The 17,691-nt window shown below is 45.0% G+C and overlaps 1 protein-coding gene across 1 annotated transcript in view; it reads right to left on the minus strand.

Moving 5' to 3' along the window:
• Positions 1-17,691, minus strand: part of SYNPO2L (synaptopodin 2 like) — a 35,088-nt gene that overhangs the window by 9,504 nt on the left and 7,893 nt on the right. The window contains exons 2-3 of the mRNA XM_009897656.2: positions 11,552-11,703; positions 6,690-7,348 (exon numbers count right to left, since the gene is read on the minus strand). Coding sequence (XP_009895958.1) covers positions 6,690-7,348; positions 11,552-11,703 — 811 coding nt within the window. The remainder of the gene's footprint in view (positions 1-6,689; positions 7,349-11,551; positions 11,704-17,691) is intronic.

The following is a 17,691-nucleotide window of genomic DNA, read 5'->3' on the forward strand; positions in this document are numbered from 1 at the left end:
GACAGGTCCCACTTCTAAAGAGTAGCAATGTGGGGGCTGTAGGGTCCCCCAGAGCAGATACTGCTTGTTAAGTCTAGATTCTGCCAGAGAACAAGATCCACTGACAGAAGGGAGGAGGGTTGGGATTTTTAATAATCTGTCCCACCAGTCATGTACCATTGAGGTGGAGAGGACATTTGATTGACATATGTTAGCATTTAAAGTTCTGTGGGTGAAAATATAGAGGTAGTCCTGTTAAATTCAGAAGCCCAGTGAAACACTACTACCAACTTAGCCAGTTAGCTAATCTGATATCATGAGCCATTAATAGTTATGTTTTCTGCTCTATTCTTAGCCAATTGTGCAGTCACCTTACAGTAGTCCCCTCTCATCCATATTTCTCTCGTTGAAAAAGTCATGTGGAACACTATCAGATATCTTGCAGAAGCTTGTGTCCACCTTGCTTCTCTAGCCACAAAGTCTTATCTTACCAAATAGGTCACACAGTATCTCTTTCTCTAGTTTTTATTAGCCTATGTTGGTTTTCCAAAGTGTGCTCAAAAGAACTACTTCATTCTCCTGAGCCTGTGTCTGTAAGAAGGGTGCTGTTCTTGGTCTCTTCCCCTGAGACCCTTCCTATTATTCCAGGGAATTTATCAAGGCCTGAGAACCATTCTGATACAATTTTTGCTAATTCCTTACCTTTCATCTCTACAGAGAATAAGATTCAGCCTTTTGGTATAGTAAGTGTAGTAGGATATGCTGGATCTACTTGTCCCTGTTCCTTCTCCTATTTCTTTTATACAAGGAGTTGAGTTCTTGGTTAACACAAGCAATAGATACACTGATGACTGTGAACCTTCACAGATTTCACAACAAACTGATCTCCTTTCTTACAATGGATTTAAGTGAAAGTGAAGAACAGTTGTCAGTTTGACAGTTTTCTCCTTTGTAGCTGTAACTTTCTTACTCAGTTGAGCAATGACTGTTTAGTTACCCCTTGTCAAAGACCTTTTATGTCTCTCCCTCTCCCATCGCTATCACTTTCGTAGGCCTGAAGGAGGCGTACAAGAACACCAGGAAGGGACTTTTTAGAAGGGCTTGTAGTATAGGGACAGGGGTAATGTCTTTAAGATGGAATAAGATACATTTAGACTGGATGTTGTGAAGAAATTAATTACAGTGAGGGTGGTGAGATACTGGAACAGGTTGTCTGGGGAAGTTGTGGATGTTCCCTCCCTGGAAGTGTTCAAGGCCAGTTTGGATGGAGCCTTGAGCAACCTGAACTAGTGGAAGGTGTCCCTGTTCACAGCAAGGAGGGAGGAACTAGATGATCTTTAAGATCCCTTCTAACCTCAACCATTCTGTGAATCTATGATTCTGTGATTGATTCTATGATATGTGTAGTTGTTTCAATGTGGTTATTGCTCTAATCACCTTGAGATCTGAATTATTGGCAGAACTTTGGCTTAATCCTATTGTTCCCCGTAAGCTTTACACATGCTAAATCATGCCAGAAGTACATGTGCAAGGACAGACTGTGTTAACTTAACATGTGTGGCAGTATATTCTGAAAAAGCATTAGCTGAGCCCTGCAAGGACCATGAAAGCCTGAGCTCAGAAGAGAATTGCACCAGGATGATGAATGGCCGTTGATCGTGGCTGAAGAACTGTGGCCCAAAGTCATAGTTCCTGCACTGACAGTAATAACAAAGAGTTATTATGTTTGAGTAACTGTTTTAAAAAGATCTCAAAATGGTATCCTATGTGATGGGAATACTAGGACAAAAGAAAGTATTTATTTTTTCATTTCGGGGATTCCATACAGCTTTCCTCCAAACAGCTTCAAATACTAAGATCCCAGAGAATACTATATACAGCTAACACATGTTCTGCCAAATCCATGTCTCTGTCAAGCTCTGGGGCAGTAGGATAGCAGTGAGGTACAAATGTGAAGAAGAGCAGAGCTCTGTCAGCTGTACTTCCAGTACTGAAACCCACAGCACCTGCACTGAAATATTGGACAAGAGTGATGCCTGAAGGAACAATGCTGGAAGTAAAAGTGCTTGAGGAAGACAGCAGATTACTTGTGACGATTTCTGAAATGGGTCAAGAAAGAAGGGAAAACTCACCCACACTGGCCAAGACAGACAACACAATCTTATAATCTCTGTCTTTTGCCCTAACAACTAATACATCAGCCTGAAAATATCGCCTCCGTGCTTTTGATAGAAGAACAAACTGAAAGCATAAGCTCAAATGCCATACTTGAGCTTCACACCAGAGGAGCAAGACTCTGGATGCACAGTGTTTATCTCACTGTGGTCTTCTTTAGTAAATGCCTTCCAAGCTACAGAGAGTTCAAAACTGAGTGTTATTAAGTGGGATATTCTTAAGCAAAGGCATATGACTAGACTTGTATACACTGGTTGATTTCCCAAGTGGAGGCAATTTCCTGTTTAATGCATGCTAAAGTGAGATCAAGACTCTCCATCCACAATTCAACCATGGAGCCTGTTGTCCCTGTTTTCCTAGTGATCGGCTGCTCACTGAGTTGCAAGGTTATTCAGCATTGCTTCATACTGCTAGGAACAGTCTTCCTGTAAGACCAGTAGTTCAGGCAATTAATTTTAATCTCCTAGTCTGTGTAGAATGCTTTCCTAGTCTACTTTAAAGTGGGTAGGATGGGGACAATCGACTACTATCCTATACCTTTTAGTCTTCTAGACTGCAGTGAATTGCAAACCCAGCAACTGTGATCATTAGTCGCAACTGTCAAAGCTGAAGGCCAAGTAAAAAATGTGGTGCAGCAAGTTCAAACTGCCATTCAGGTACTTTATCTTGCTCATGGCTCTTTTGGCCTTACCAACAGTAATAGATGGCTTGCTGCACTCACCCCGTCTGCAGAGAAACGTGACTACAGTCACCCTTAGAAGCAGTAATCTGTATTACCCTCTGATGAACAGGCCACTTATTTATAAGCATCCTATCTTGTCAAGTGATGCTGCTGTACATCCGCTATAAACAACTAGGATTTCCTTTTCTGATATGGAATGTGGTGTGGTCCATATAAAGCAGAGGAGGAAATTTCCCCACCCATTTTTCTTTCCCTTCCCCTACCATACATGGAGAGCCTCTTGAGTCCTAGGAACTAAAAATAGTCTAGTGGATAAGTTTAAATTGAGATATTTTAAAGCACTTCTTGCACTGACACAAATTCCTACAGTGTGATTGCAATTTAGGACTAGACTGCTGTCCTGGTATCTGTGAGCAATTGCTATTTCCAGTTGTGAAAAAGCCATTGTCCCTGGGAGGAGATTTAGGACAGGGGTGAAAATACAGTGCACCTTAGAAAGCACAGGTGGCTGAGGAGAGGCAGACCTGGATACAGATGTAGCCAGAGGCTGGGTTGAGAGGAGAACCATAGGGAACCAAAGAGCCTCACTACCAACTTCTTGTGACAACTATAGTATGTCCCTGCCACAAGCTCCTGCTTTCGATTAACGTCCTGACAGTCACTCCAATTTTGTATTTGTATTTTCTGTCTTGTTATGTCTTCCTGTCTTTCTGCACTGTCCAAGCAGGCCAGAAATATCTCAGGAAGGGATGTGCCTTGGCCCTTTACAGTGATGATGAACTGAGGCCCTAAAGATCCCCAGTTTTTCCAGGGATTAATCACTCCTTTAAAGAGAGCAAGTTACCTTTTCAGTGGGAAGGAAACAAAGCAAAATATTAGCGAGTCACAAGTATAAATGCTCTTGTGTTCATTTAAAATACAGCACAGTCCCTATTTGCTGGCTATTCTCTTGCCCCACTGAGCAAAACAGGCTCACATATCAGCCCTGGAGAAAATGCCCAAGGAAACCAAGAAATCATTTGTAAAATTGCTTGAAAATCTAGACAGGAGGGAGATTAAATTCTGTTCTTCCCCTCAGTGGGCCCACATTGAAGCCATTAGGAGAGGACACTCTCCTACGAGACCTGCTAAACGGGAACAGTACATGTTGCAACATATTCCGTTGTCTCTCTTGCATGAGTGTGGAGACAATATGAGCTGATGGAATGGAAAAACTACCTCTGCTTTACAGGCGCAAGTATGCCACTTGCAAGATAAAATAAAGAGAAGAGAGTTCTTTCAGGAAAAGAAAGTCTGCTCTGGTCTGCTGTAAGCAATTCTCTGGTTGGAATACATGAGCCTCAGATCCATATGTAAACAGCTAGTGTGCTGTGGGCATTGCTAAGGAAAGGCGGAGAAACAGAGGTTTAGAATCTGTTGGCTCAGTAGAAGCCAGGAGCATCGGTAGGAGTTGAACTGATGCAAGCCAAAACATCCTTGCTAAGGCTACATCTTTCTGGCAAGAGATGTTGTACCACATGCCTCTCATGCTGATAACTTTGCTGCAGGCAGCCTCCTCATGAAGCCAATGCAGATCAGCAGTCCTACATCCTCCTGTGTCTATTTCAGGTGTAGGTGCTCCTTAACTCTGTTTACAACATAATGAACATCTTCCAAACCTCTTCCTTCCTTGCTTCTGTCTTTCACAGAGATATTGGGTGCTGATCATGACTTTTGGTTTACTGGCTGCTGTACTTCAGCATGATCAGGACCTAGATTTTTACCTTCACATCCTAACTCAAGAAAAGGCCAATCTGGCTATATGAGTTGCCATCCATGTCAGAGTAACTCTTACATGAGGACACCCATGGCCAAACATAAACCAGAAGTAGGGTGAGCAGTGGATAGGTAATTGGAGAATAAAATATTATTTCAGTCTGCAGTGCTTCTGGGAACCCAACCTCTAGCTGTCAATAGAGTTGCATCATCTTCTGCCATGTGATATTATTTTGCCTTCATAAATGCTCTGCATTAAATGCATGGCTTTCCTGTGAGCCTTCTGTACTGACACTCTCCGTGAAAATAAGTAGCAATTGCTCATCCACAGCTAGGACTATCAGGTGGCAGGGAGCAGCTGAACATGCCTTTCTCAACATTCACCTCATGCTTGTACATTATTCAAAGGGGGAAAAAATAGCTTTATCTTCAGGGAGGCTGAAATTGCTACTTTCTTTGCTGGATTAAGGAAAGGGAGTGCTAAAGACTAGAAAGAAATAGTACAAGGCACCAGGTCAGTTGTATTGCCCAGCAGACCCAGACATAAGGGACCCAGATGAGTCTGTCCTCTCAATACAGAGCAAAATATTAAGACAGTGCCCTGCCTGACAGAAGCAGCCTAGATTTGAAACTCGCCTCTATAGGTTCCCTTGGGCAGAATAGATAAAGGAATGTTTAGCCCAAGGGAAAGATAGGCTTAACAATTGCCTTGCAATATAATCTGTCTTGGGGGAAAAGGTCTAGCATTTGGAGCAGAGAATCAGAAGTTAAAATTTGTGAGCTTTATTTCTGATTCCATTTAGTAACCTTTCAGTAATTCCATTGCCCATTCTGTGCCCTAGCTAAACCACCTTAAAAACCTGCTTTATTGCTAGGCTCAGAGAAGTGTAAATTAGCAAATTGTGCTGCACACCAGGGTACTCACATGAAATAAAAGTTTTTGATTGCCTCATTTTTAATATTATTGGTTAGATTGCAACTGTGAAATCAGGCATCATCTTGTTCTGCCTTCATGTTTGGGTTTGAAATACTTCATGTGTAAGACACCAGGAAAGATACTCACAATTAAGTTCACTTGAGGTCCTTCATCCATGTATTGTAGTATTTTTTTTTTCAGTATTTTGTTCCATTTGGAAAGGTCTTGACTAGTAAAGATCCTACTACAAGGATTGTTCCTGTCCAGGCTGGCAGCTCTCCACTGACAATATTTAAAACCCATGAATTCTACCACAGCTCACCAGCTGCTGCCAGACATGGACACCCTTGCTGGAGTAAGTGCCCACACAGAAAGCATCCTCTGAAAATTGATGTAGGCAATTCCCATCCTGAGCCTGACAGGGTGAGAGAATTAAATGAGCTAGTGACAACACTCTATGCTGACTGAAAATTATGTCTACTTAGTACTTAGTTGTGTGCAATATTACATTCCTGTGTGCCCATGGAGGGCTGAACTGAACAGGGGACTCCTCAGGAGGTCCTTGGAATAAGCACACAGTGTTTGGACACAGATAGCTAATGTGCAAACTGAGCTGTTGTAAGATGTCTGAAAGGCTAGGCCTGGGAAACCGAACCCTTAACTTCCTTCCTAACATTGTCATTTTCCCTGAGTCCTCAGCCCACAGTGTCGAAGAAATCAGTGTTGAAACAACCAATGACAAATTCCTTACTGCGAGGGTGGTGAGAAACTGGAACAGGTTGCCCTGAGAAGTTGTGGATGTCCCCTCCCTGGAAGTGTTCAAGGCCAGGTTTGAGCACCCTAGTCTAGCAGAAGGTGTCCCTGCCTGTGGCAGAGGGAATAGAATTAGATGATCTTCAATGTCCCTTCCAGCCAAACCATTCTATGATTCTATGACTTCCACTGTTTTCAGCATATGTGCTAGAGCACAGCTGAGTGTGACTCCTAGGTTTCAGACCTTTTCCCTCATCTGTTTCATCTTAGGTGAGGCAGATGCCAGTGACAAAGCTGCAAGAGGAGGCCCCAGTCCCTGCAGATCTGACTTGACTGCTTCTTCCCAAGCTAGAGGAGCTAACTCGACATTTGGAAGGAGATCCAGCATAGGAAGGGTCATGGGTGAGTGGCAGAGTGCAGAGGACTTACTGGCCTGCTTGGCTTTCTCTGTGTATGAAGTGGTTAGGTCTTCATCAATTGGGTGCTCCACTGGCCCCACCATGGGGATGAGATGGCGTTCTGCTGAGATAGCCTTGGTGGCATGGGGCAGTAGCATCGCTTCTGGAGAAGGCTCCCGTCCCTCTGTTGATGGTGGCTGCAGCTGTCCCTCATTCTCAGAGAACGGAGTGTCTGTGCGGCTGCCAGGCAGGCAGACAATCTCCCTCTTGGCCACCCCACCAGAGCTAGCCACCTTGGCTCCCTGCGCAGCAGCCTCTGGCATGCTCTCATAGCCACTCTGTTCGGACAGGGACACCTCATCCTGAGGCACATCCGCCTTGCTGTTGATGCTGTCAGGCGGGGAGCGTGGGCTTTTCTTGCGAGCCCGGCGGTGCTTCTCTTGGGCCACGTTGTCAGCATCACTGTCTGTCTCTCCATAGTAGGCTTCACTGTCTGGTGGGGAGGTGAGGCTCTCCAAGTGCCTCTGTGACCTTCGTGGCTGTGAGGGCTGTGCAGTGGATGAGGCTCCTGCTGGTTGAGAGCTGAGTAGCTGTGCTGCCGGGCTGAGTGGGGATGGTGGGGAGAGCACTCGCTGCCCTGGAGAAGGGGATCGCTCAAGCCATGGGCCAGTCTGGGCCCCACCAACTATCCTGTGGAGAGAAGGAAAGTGGTGAGTGAGGTCTAATTGTTGGGGCTGAGCTGAAAAGAAACCCTGACATGTGAGAGAAGCCACTGTTTCAGGTGTCTGTCCTGGGCACCTGAAGTGCAGACACCAAGAGCAGACTCATGTCTGACATCAGCTACATGCTTTCATCCTGATTTTCTGCTTCAGGACTGAAAACCAGGTGTTAAACACTTGCAAATCAGAATGTCCTGAGAGCATGAAAGTGTACCCAGATAGCTTAATCAACTCCCCAGGCATTTCTCCTGCAGAGGTGAATGCTTCAACAGCAAACATTCCTCAGGACAGTCACTTGCCAGAGGAGGCTGGATGCCTCAGCTACCCCACCACACTCCAGCTGCTCTTGCAGCTGGGACTGCACCCCCAAACTGCTTTATTCAGACTGGGCTCCAAATAAAGTTGGTGCTGTTTGTTTGCTGTGGTAGGTTGAGAGAGGGCCTAGCTCGCTCTCCCCCACAGAGTAAGTAACCACAGCTAAACTCAGTCGGAGAAAGTAGACTATATTTACAAGCATATATGGAAAGCAGGTTATATATAACACAATATATATAGGTATTTACAATATATACAGAAATATACAGCAAATAAACACAATCAGAAACCAGACCCCCAACAGAGGGGGCTTCCCCCTGTGCCCCCTTCACCCCCCTACCTCCCTTCTCCCCCAAAGAGGGTTAGAAAAAAGGGTAGTTAGCAAGGCAGACGGAGGCCTAGGTACAAGGAGTTAGTATCTCTTAAGGAGTTAGTATCTCTTATCTGTTAGTTGGCCAGAAGCCCAGAAGCAGTGCAGCTGAAAGGGAGAGCGAAGGGAGGAAAACTGAAATGAAAGTTCCAGCTGCTCTGGGTCTAAGACCTCACCTCCCCCTTAATTCGCCAATGAAATTCGTTTAGAATACAGAATATTTTATAAGCATTTAGCCAGAGTGCCCCTTCCTTAAAGGCACAGCCTCAAACAGTCACAGTTTGCCCTGACTTCTATGTGGGAGTAAATAGCAAATACATAAGAGAAAAAGACCTAAATGGTTTCTGGGAGCAGGTTGGTTATCCTGTGGTAGGGGTTCACCCTCGTGTATGGCCTACTCATGTTGGGACTGCTTTGTAACCTAGCTACCAGTACCTGGGTGTTGATAGCCATATTGCAGCCATGCTAGCCAGCCTAATCCATGCTGTCTTTCACCTTTGGTGTAGACATAGCAACTTCTTGCTGGTAAGCCAGCTGGAAAAATTACTAGAGTAGGGGCAGGGCAGACTGGGGCACTCAGCCCCATTGCTGACTGCCAAAGGGAGGGAGAACTGGCTGTGCTGATGAGAAAAGAACCAGCCTGTCCTCTGTCTCCTCAAGAGTCTGGATTTCAATGGCAGTTTGACTCCAGATGACACAGACAGGGAAGGGAACTTCTTTCCATTACTGGAATCACTGGGGCTTGTTAGAATTATAAAGAAGCCCAAGGTATTTGCCTTCTGAGTATGCATACTGGGAAGCAAGGCAGGCAGGACTGCTTTTGTGAAGTTGTGGAATTCATGACTTGAATCTTAATTATGAGCTGTGAAAAATTTTACAGTCAACTGCAAACCTTTGTGGAAGCTAAGAGTGTCACAATTTCTCTCACAGCTTATTTTTTTAATATTTGCTGTTATGAACTCTCACTGGGGGGCAAAGCAAAAGAGTCTTTCCTCTTCTTTAAACACTCAACTAGATAACTGAAAAGCATTAGTGCTTGTAAGCCAGTTTCTCTTTTCTGCGCCATCAGGTCACAAGTTCTCTCCCCACACACATCCTGCACACACAGAAGTACATATATGACCTTGCATACTCCAGAGGCATCAAGCTACCTGTCCTTTCTGGATGGGACTGATTAGTATTTTCTATGGGAACATAGGTTTGAAGTGGGAATAGAGGTGTGACCAGGAAGCAATATTTGATGAGTTCTCTACTCTAAGATGAAGGTTACGTTATTTCTAAATCGTTGGATGTTGGCTCCTAGAGAGCTGCAAGAAGCCTGCCTTTGTCATTTTCCTAATTCAAAGTCTGCTGATTTTGGACCATTGGAATTTGCCCAGGCACCTGTTGGCTGCAGATAGGCTCCTATGGGGTGAGATAAGGCCTTGGCAAAGGACCAGGAGCTATTCTGGACACCTTGAGCAGGGCTCACTCATCTCATTTAATCACAGCTAGGGTATAGAGTGAGCACATCAGAAGGCACCAGTGCTTTCCCTAAAGCCAGAGGGAAAATCCCACACATTCAGGCTTTCCTTCTCTGAGCACTGCCCATCTCTGCCCCAGCTTTGCAGATGCCAGCAATCAGAGTGGCTCTCCCTCCCCACCGCCCACAGTGTTCTGTCTTTTCAGGACTGTAGAAAATCACATCTCCCAGCCTCCTTCACCAGGGCCTTATTTCTTGAGGGTGACTTCTCTTTTGGCATTATGTGGTAGGTTGAGAGAGGGCTTAGCTCTCCCTCCTCCACAGAGTAAGAAACCACAGCTAACTCAGTCGAAGAGCAAAAGCTATATATTTACAAGCATATATGGAAAGCAGGTTATATATAACACAATATATACAGGTATTTACAATATATACACAGAAATACACAGCAAAGACAAATAACACAACAAAAATCCCTCCCTCAGGGAGGGATCCCCTCTTTGGAACCCCCTCTCTCCCCCCCTTACCTCCCTTTTTCCCCAAAAAGGGGTTAGAGAGAGAGAAAGGCAAGTTACTAAGGAAAAGAGTTGTTAGCAAGCTTCAAAAGCCCATGCAGGATTAGTGTTTGCTTATCTGAAGGCCAAGTCCAGCAGTTCGCAGAAGAAGCAGGCAGGGAGAACAGGCTGAAACACCAAACTCCCCCAACTCCCAAACCGAACTGAACTGAGGAAAAAAAAAAAATTTTCCAACCGCTTCACAATCTAAAGCTGAATTTTTGTTTATCAACCAATGAAATTCGTTTAGAATATCAGAATGTTTTGGTTCTAGTACCAAAAACATTAGCCAGTGTGTTCCAGCAGTGTTTGTTCTTAAAGGCACAGCCTCAAACGACCACACATTAGTGTGAACTAGCTGAGATCTCACTCAGTTTTGTGGCCTTTGTCTTTATATAATTAATTTACAGCTTGGGCCTTATCCAGCATGCACTGTGGTGCTGAGCTAGCTTAGCACAGCTGGCACCGGATAAGTTACTGGGACCACTTTTTCTGCTTAAATTTGAGCCCAGTCTCCAGTATCCCACTGTACTAGTGACTACCAGAGTTACTGCTTCCTTTGAAAGCAGGTTCAGCTACACATGTTTGTGCAATTCAGTTCACACCCCAACAGACTACAGTGGCGTCCTGATGTAATATTCAGGTAATCTTGTCTTGGCTCAATTATCCAATATGCAGTCAAATCCATTTCTATAGAACAGTTATTTACCCAGAATGAACTGGTGTCTCTGTTAATTACCAAGATAAACTGCCCCATGGCATCTGCTTGCTTAGAGCCTAAATTGTTCATTCTTTGAAGCATAGCCCTCATACTACAAACATTTCCATCCAGCCTGAGTGGCAGTGAGGACTAGGTCAGGCACTATGAGGAGAGGCTAAGGGAGCTAGGGGTGTTTAGTCTGAAGAAGAGGAGGTCGAGGGGAGACCTTATTGCTCTCTACAACTACCTGAAGGGGGGGTTGTAGACAGGTGGGGGTTGGTCTCTTCTCCCAGGCAACCAGCACCAGAACAAGAGGAGACAGCCTCCAGCTGTGCCAGGGGAAGTTTAGGCTTGAGGTGAGGAGAAAGTTCCTCACAGAAAGAGCTGTTTGCCATAGGAATGTGCTGCCCAGGGAGGTGGTGGAGTCACCACCCCTGGAGGTGTTCAAGAGGGGATTGGATGTGGCAATTGAAGCCATGGTTTAGTTAGTCATGAGGTGTTGGGTGATAGGTTGGACTTGATAATCTCTGAGGTCTTTTCCAACTTATTGATTCTATGATTCAGCCCCAGGGCCAGGCACTCTGGAGAGCAGCCCAGAGAATGCAAAACTTTTGGATGGCCATGTGTTAGCCATGGGAAAGTCCTCCTAGTACATCCCGAACTACAGACGAACTGAAGGCTTCCTGCCAGCCTTTTTTCTGCTAGGTGTGGATAGCTGGATGACTGCCCTGCTGCTTGCACTGCCACAGCACTAGTGCTTGGGAGAAGGTTACCTTTTCACATGGATGTTGAGCATGCCATTGGAAGAATCGATGATCTGCATGGCAGTAGCATGGGAGAGGCCAGCACATGACTTCCCATTGATAGATACTAGCACATCATTTTCCCACAGGCCTCCACGGCATGCTTTGCTTCTCTTTCTGATCTGGAAAAGCAGAAGAGAGAGAATGAGAGAATAGAGATGAAGGGAAGAACAGTAGCTATTTGGTTCTGTTACTTGCATTCTGTGCCCCTTCTATTGCTCTGTCCCTGACAGAATAAAATAAGGCCTAGGCCTACTGTGCTTGCCAGGGTGGAGGACCAGCCTTCTTATGTGAGTCCTCGGTGTGCCTTTTGGTCTCAGTATTCCTCTTAATTCTAGGAGTCACTCTGCTGAGCATAGGTCTGATCTGATCACCAATTAGAGTCCTTCAGAGCAGGTGAAATCCTCAAGAACATCTATATACTCTTCTCTTGTTCCCTGTCTTCTTAAGTTGTTTAGGGAGTCTGTGTTTCAGAGAGGGAACAGGAACTTTTTCCAGACTCTCCCTGTACATGGCTGTGTGCCTTCCATACACCCCTACTATGCTTCCTTGCTATGATCCCAGACTCATGCAGAGCCTGTGCAGGTACCATCCACAGGGAAGCTTACACTGGGAAAAGATGGTGGCTCCAAGGCACTTCCTACTGTCAAGCCTTCCTGCTCTTAAGGGCTTTGGCCAATGTATTTCTAGACATTAGCATCAGGCCATATGGTGTCCTATTACACAAGTGTAAACTTGGATCAAATCTTCTGCCTTAACAGGAGCTGTGCAGGATATGCATTGCTATATCTGAGAACAGAGACTGTCTCTGAAGTTCCTAGTTCTCACTGAACCTTGCAAACCAACTGCCCACTCAGCTCAAAACCAAGGAGACCTCTCCCATACAGGCAAGCAATGGGATGATCTTGTAGGACGGCTTGGCATAAGGCACTCATTTTGAACATAAAATAATAGCTGTGCAAAAACACTGGGTCAAGGCAAATCAGGTGCTTCTAGAGTATTTCTTCAGATCTTGCAGTTAAGCAAGAGAGCTGTTTAACACAGGGTGAAGTGAACAAACTTTGGCAGATCCCTGCAGAGAAGTAATAAAGCAGCAAGACATTTTCTGCCATATCTTAGAGCCTTGCTGCTCAAGCAACCAGACTCAGCTGTAAAATTGCACAAGCTATTTTGCCACTTCACTTGCACTCCCATAGCAGCTACTCAAAATTTAAGTGGATGTGAGAGGATTGCTGCCCTGTCAGTGTTCCTGTAGGGGCAGGAGGAGATCAGGAAAGAAGAAACCTGGAGCCCTGAGGAGATCCCATGTCATGGCTGGCTGTTGTCAGGACCCTCTGAACCCATGTGTGTGTACGGCCAAGGGCTCAGCCCTGCTGACTCGTGTTGAGCAGGCAACAGCGGCGCTCCTCCTAGGTCAGCCTGTCAACAGGACTGAGAGGTGTTGGGGAAGCAGATGGAAAGAGGAGAGCTATGTTCAAGTTGTTTGTATGTTCACTGACATTTTATCACTCTCTAGCTTCTCCGGCTTAAAATAAGGACTGGCTCATCTCAGCTGCCACATCCATCAGCCTCTGTCATTTTAGTCCTTTATCTCCTTCCTTGTTAATATAAGCCTGGAATGAGAATGTGTGGGTCTGTAATGAACTACTGCTGAAGAACCACTTTTCTGCTGTAACAGTATAAATGGTGCTTCCCAGCACTCCCTCAAGGTGCAGCTGTTAACTGAGAAGAGATAGCAGACACATTTCCCAGTCCTGCCTACCTACACAGCAGCTAAATTAGACAGGAAGTTGAAGAGATGTTAGAAGGAGGGTCTCCTGGTATTCCACAAAAGGCCAACTGCTGCTCCATGACCAAGTGCTTGGGGCACAGCACTGGATAGGAACACGCTGAGTATCTCTCCCAATTATGGAGTGAGGGGATTAGGGGATAAAGGCTTTCAACAGGTGCTCAGAGCATTCCTGACATCCCATCGTACTCCTCCATGTTCATTGAAATCAACTGGATGTGGACTGGTGGCCATTCAGAGCAGAGCCAGTAAGCTTCCTGCAATCCGCTGGTCCCACAGTACTGCAGGACTTCGAAGGCAAGTGTTTGGAATTCCCAGGCAGGGAGGGTCAGGCTGCGCTCACTACACTGCCTGCTGCTGCTTCAGGCACCTTTAGATCAGAGTAAACTGGTGGGATGCCAGCTGCCCCGTGCTGGCTGAACAATGTGAGCAGGCAATGTTCATCTTTTGTAGTTAGCTAAGATGCTGCTCTGTCTTGGTCTATGCTCAGATTCTACTGGCAGAATGCCCACACAGCTATAGTTACTTCAGTGCTGTTGAAGAAGCCTTCAAACTAGTCCCATAATCTGGGAGGGGACTTTGGGAAAATACAATCAGGCCTCTTCCAGCACAGGAAGAGACATACAGAGTCTGAAAAAAATCCACATAAATGTTCCTGTCAGTCTCCCCCCATTTTTATAAACTGCTCCCTGGAAGTTTATGAATCTGCTTCCCAGGAGCAAAGGGAAACAAACTATTCACAGCTTCATTTGAACAATTTGACAAACCCTTACCCACTGCATTTGTCAGGAAGGAAAGCAAAGGGGTTAAAAGCAGAAGAGGATTGTGCAGGGAGAGGAGGAAGAAAGTACGATGGTGTGCAGAAAGGACAGGACTCAATCCACTACCATGACAGCAGGGTGCAGTGTGCTGGAGGTTGAAAAGCCTCTGGACAGAGAACAGCATAAGCCTGCTAGTTTTTATATAACTGCAAGCACGGTTCTGTGGAGACTTTTAATGATAACCCATAGCCTACATGACTGGCTCACAGCAAGGGCAGCATGGAGCCTTTGAGGGCTCAGGCCAGGGTAGTTGTCCAGTCGGAAAGCCAGGCTAGCTGCCCACTTTGAAGGTCAGGCTGCCCTTAGGCTCAGCCGTTTGCTCCTCATGTCCAAAAGATGCCATCTCCTGGGCACCAAGTGACCCACATGAAGTGTCACTAACAGGGAGCTTCTGCTTAGGTTGCAGACAGGTTGAAAGGTATCACACAGCAGTTGTTCTGAAGAGATGGGAAAACATGGGAAAAGTGGCCTTTCAGAAAGAATCCTCTCTGCTTTCCTGTAGCAGATCGTTGAAAAGCTTTCTTATTCAAGTGAGGGTCAGCACTGAGGCGTTCTGATAAGTAGGCGGGGCTAGCCCCAGACCTAGCCCTTGCTGATTACACCTTCCAACCTTCTATCACATAATGTGAGGACTGACCTCTCCTTTTAGGGGGCAAACTCCACAAATTCTCTGAGCCTCCTTTAACCAGCTGCCTGTTACACTTTCCACTCTGTGCCTCCTTGAACACACTCCTCTGTGGCTCACATTGGCTCACACAGCAGGAGTGTCCTGTTTAGGGAATCCCAGTTTCAGGGCATTATTGATTTTGCTGTAAATACAAATCAGTGTGGAAAACTGGAACTATAAAATACTACAACAGTTATTTGCAAGATGGTCTATCTCACTGCCTTTTTGGTGGGACTTCTGCTGTGACAAAAAAAAGTTCATGGCAGAGAGGTTTGGGTATCTGCAGCACCTCGGTACATACACATCCATGTGCATATTCTCTTTCATTACTTTGCCCTCTTCCTATCACTCACCATGTTGAATGAAATAGGAGGGCAAGTGCAGAAGCAGAAGAGGAAAACAAAAAAAACAAAGGAAAAGGGTGAAGGCAACAAATGAGGAAGAAAGGATGAAGAAAAAGCATTTAAGGGAAAGCCAGTGCTAGGAGAGGCCAGGGAAGTCCAGGGCTCAAATCAGGCTTTCACAGTACAGTACAACTCTACAGTAAAGCTCTAAGGAGACAAAAGGACATGCTGATTATTGGACGTGTCTTGTGTGAATACAGCCTAGCTTTTGGGAATAGAATGCAAGCAAGGAGGGGGTCAGATGCAGCTTGGCAGCATCTGTCCCTCAGTAGGGACTATATTTAGATAGTGGTATGTGGGGGCTGAACACATGCTGGCATGCTAAGAATAGAATAATCCTGATAGTAACTCAGTGGCTTCACATCTTGCCTGAGTACAGCCCAGGGAACCTGTCTTGAAGCTTTGCAACCACCCTCCCTGCTGGCCAGCACCACTTCTTCACACAAATGGAAATATGCTGTGGATAGTTAGAAGTGATTTGCAGTGCCTGTCAGGAATAAAATGTAATAGATTCATACTATCTTCCCCCTTCCCTCTCCAAGGCACCTTCCACCTCCTCTCAGTCTACAATGCCAGAAAACAAATTACATTTCTCTTTTTAGTTCTAATAACTTCCTGACAAAATATCATATTAATGTTTAAGAGGTGACACTGGATAACTTGCCTCTTGGTAAAGCAGGTCCAGCATCTCTACAGACCAAATTCACAGGTGACTCACAGTGAAACTTAGGGAGCCTTTATATATGGAAAGAAGGGAGAGTACACATACTTTCTGTGTTGAACATAGCAAAGGACGGTGATGAAACAACATATCATGAGTGATAGAACAGGCTTGGCTGGCTTCTGGACAAGGAGTTTAGAGTGCAAAGTGGCAGTGGCAGAGGATGCTGGTGCTGTAAATACTCTAATATGTTATCATATTGCTGTCCCAATGTGGCAAAGGGGGATATTGCTGTCCCAATGTGGGAAAGAGAACAACTTTGATGCACTAGACTTAATTCTGGTTTGTACCAGTGGGCATAGGCACTTGCCTAGGCAAGCAACCAGGTGTTAGTTTTCACTGTTGAAACCCTGTGCCTTAGTAAGAGCATTTTGTTATGATAATACAAGGGGGGGTGGGGAAGAGAGAAAAAAAAACAAACAATCCACCTTCTTTGCCTAAGTAAAAAATTTAGCACAGAGCTGGTTGCAGGTAGATAAAAAGAGGTTTTATCTCCATGGGCTTCTGCTACTAGATGAGAGATTAGCTGAAAAGCGAGTGAAGCGTAATACCAATGACAAGGAATAATGCCACATGTACTAGAATAGTACTAAAAGTACTTGATAAGCATTTTACTTTCAACAGAGTAAACAGCAGGATATCAAGGGACTTTATATGAAGCAAGGATTCAGAAGGAATAGATATGTTTGTCAAAAAGCAAGAGTATCTAGGTGCTGGGACAAAAGGAATTGAGTATTTAAAAGAAACATGCTTATTATACATGTCACACATAGGTTCTTTTCTAGAGAGGTAGCCTTGCTCCTTTTGACAAAAGATTTTAGGATCAAAATCTGAGGGAATTAGAGCTCATAAGCAAATCTAGCCAACAAAATGTCTTTATACAAGGATAGGTGTTGAACTAGGACAGAAGGAGTGAAAACCCATTGAACACAAGACAGAGTCACCCAGAGGCATAGCTTCAGTGCTCCAGAACAGCATGTTCTTGACCTTAGCACTGCACACTGGCACTGTGATCTAAAGGGCAGTGAGGATGCCAAAAACACACTGAGTCAGAACAGATGACTCTCTTCAGCTGCTACCAATTGTACAACATCAGTCTTTAGTATAATATGCCTCCACAGTATTTGTGCTGAGAAAGGGCAAACTATAAGAAGACCTTCCTACTCCTGTTTTGATAGAATGAGGATGCAATCCAAAACAAAAGAACACTTATGTTTGAAAAAAGGTTTTGTACAAAGCATTCTTCATATTTGCAAGTGGTGGACACTGTACCAAGAACAGCATTCCGCAACCCTAGGAGGACCTCTTAGCAATGGAGTAAGGTGGATAGGCACCATTGTTCTGCAGCCACAGATATGGATTAGACAAATATCCCATTTCCTGAAGGATTCCAGGAGAACGTTGGTATAGAGAACTTCCTGCGCTTTACAGCATCATGTAGGTAAGAACAAGCAGGAAAAAAACAGGTTCAGTCTTCAAAGATGTATTCAGTTGTTCTAGCAAATAGCAGACTGCATAATGACAGTGAATGAACCTCAGTTCTGGACTGCAGCTGCCTGTAGGATAAAACTGTTGAAATGATCCTTGGCACAAATTTGGCTTAGGTCAGATAATGCTCTCCATAATAATTCCCAGGAAGAGCTAGAGCAGACCATTCTGCCTATGGGCAGCTTGCATTCAGCCATCTTGTTTGGCAGAATAGAAGAGG

This window comes from Dryobates pubescens, chromosome 8, assembly GCF_014839835.1.
Source record: "Dryobates pubescens isolate bDryPub1 chromosome 8, bDryPub1.pri, whole genome shotgun sequence".
Lineage (NCBI taxonomy): Eukaryota > Metazoa > Chordata > Aves > Piciformes > Picidae > Dryobates > Dryobates pubescens.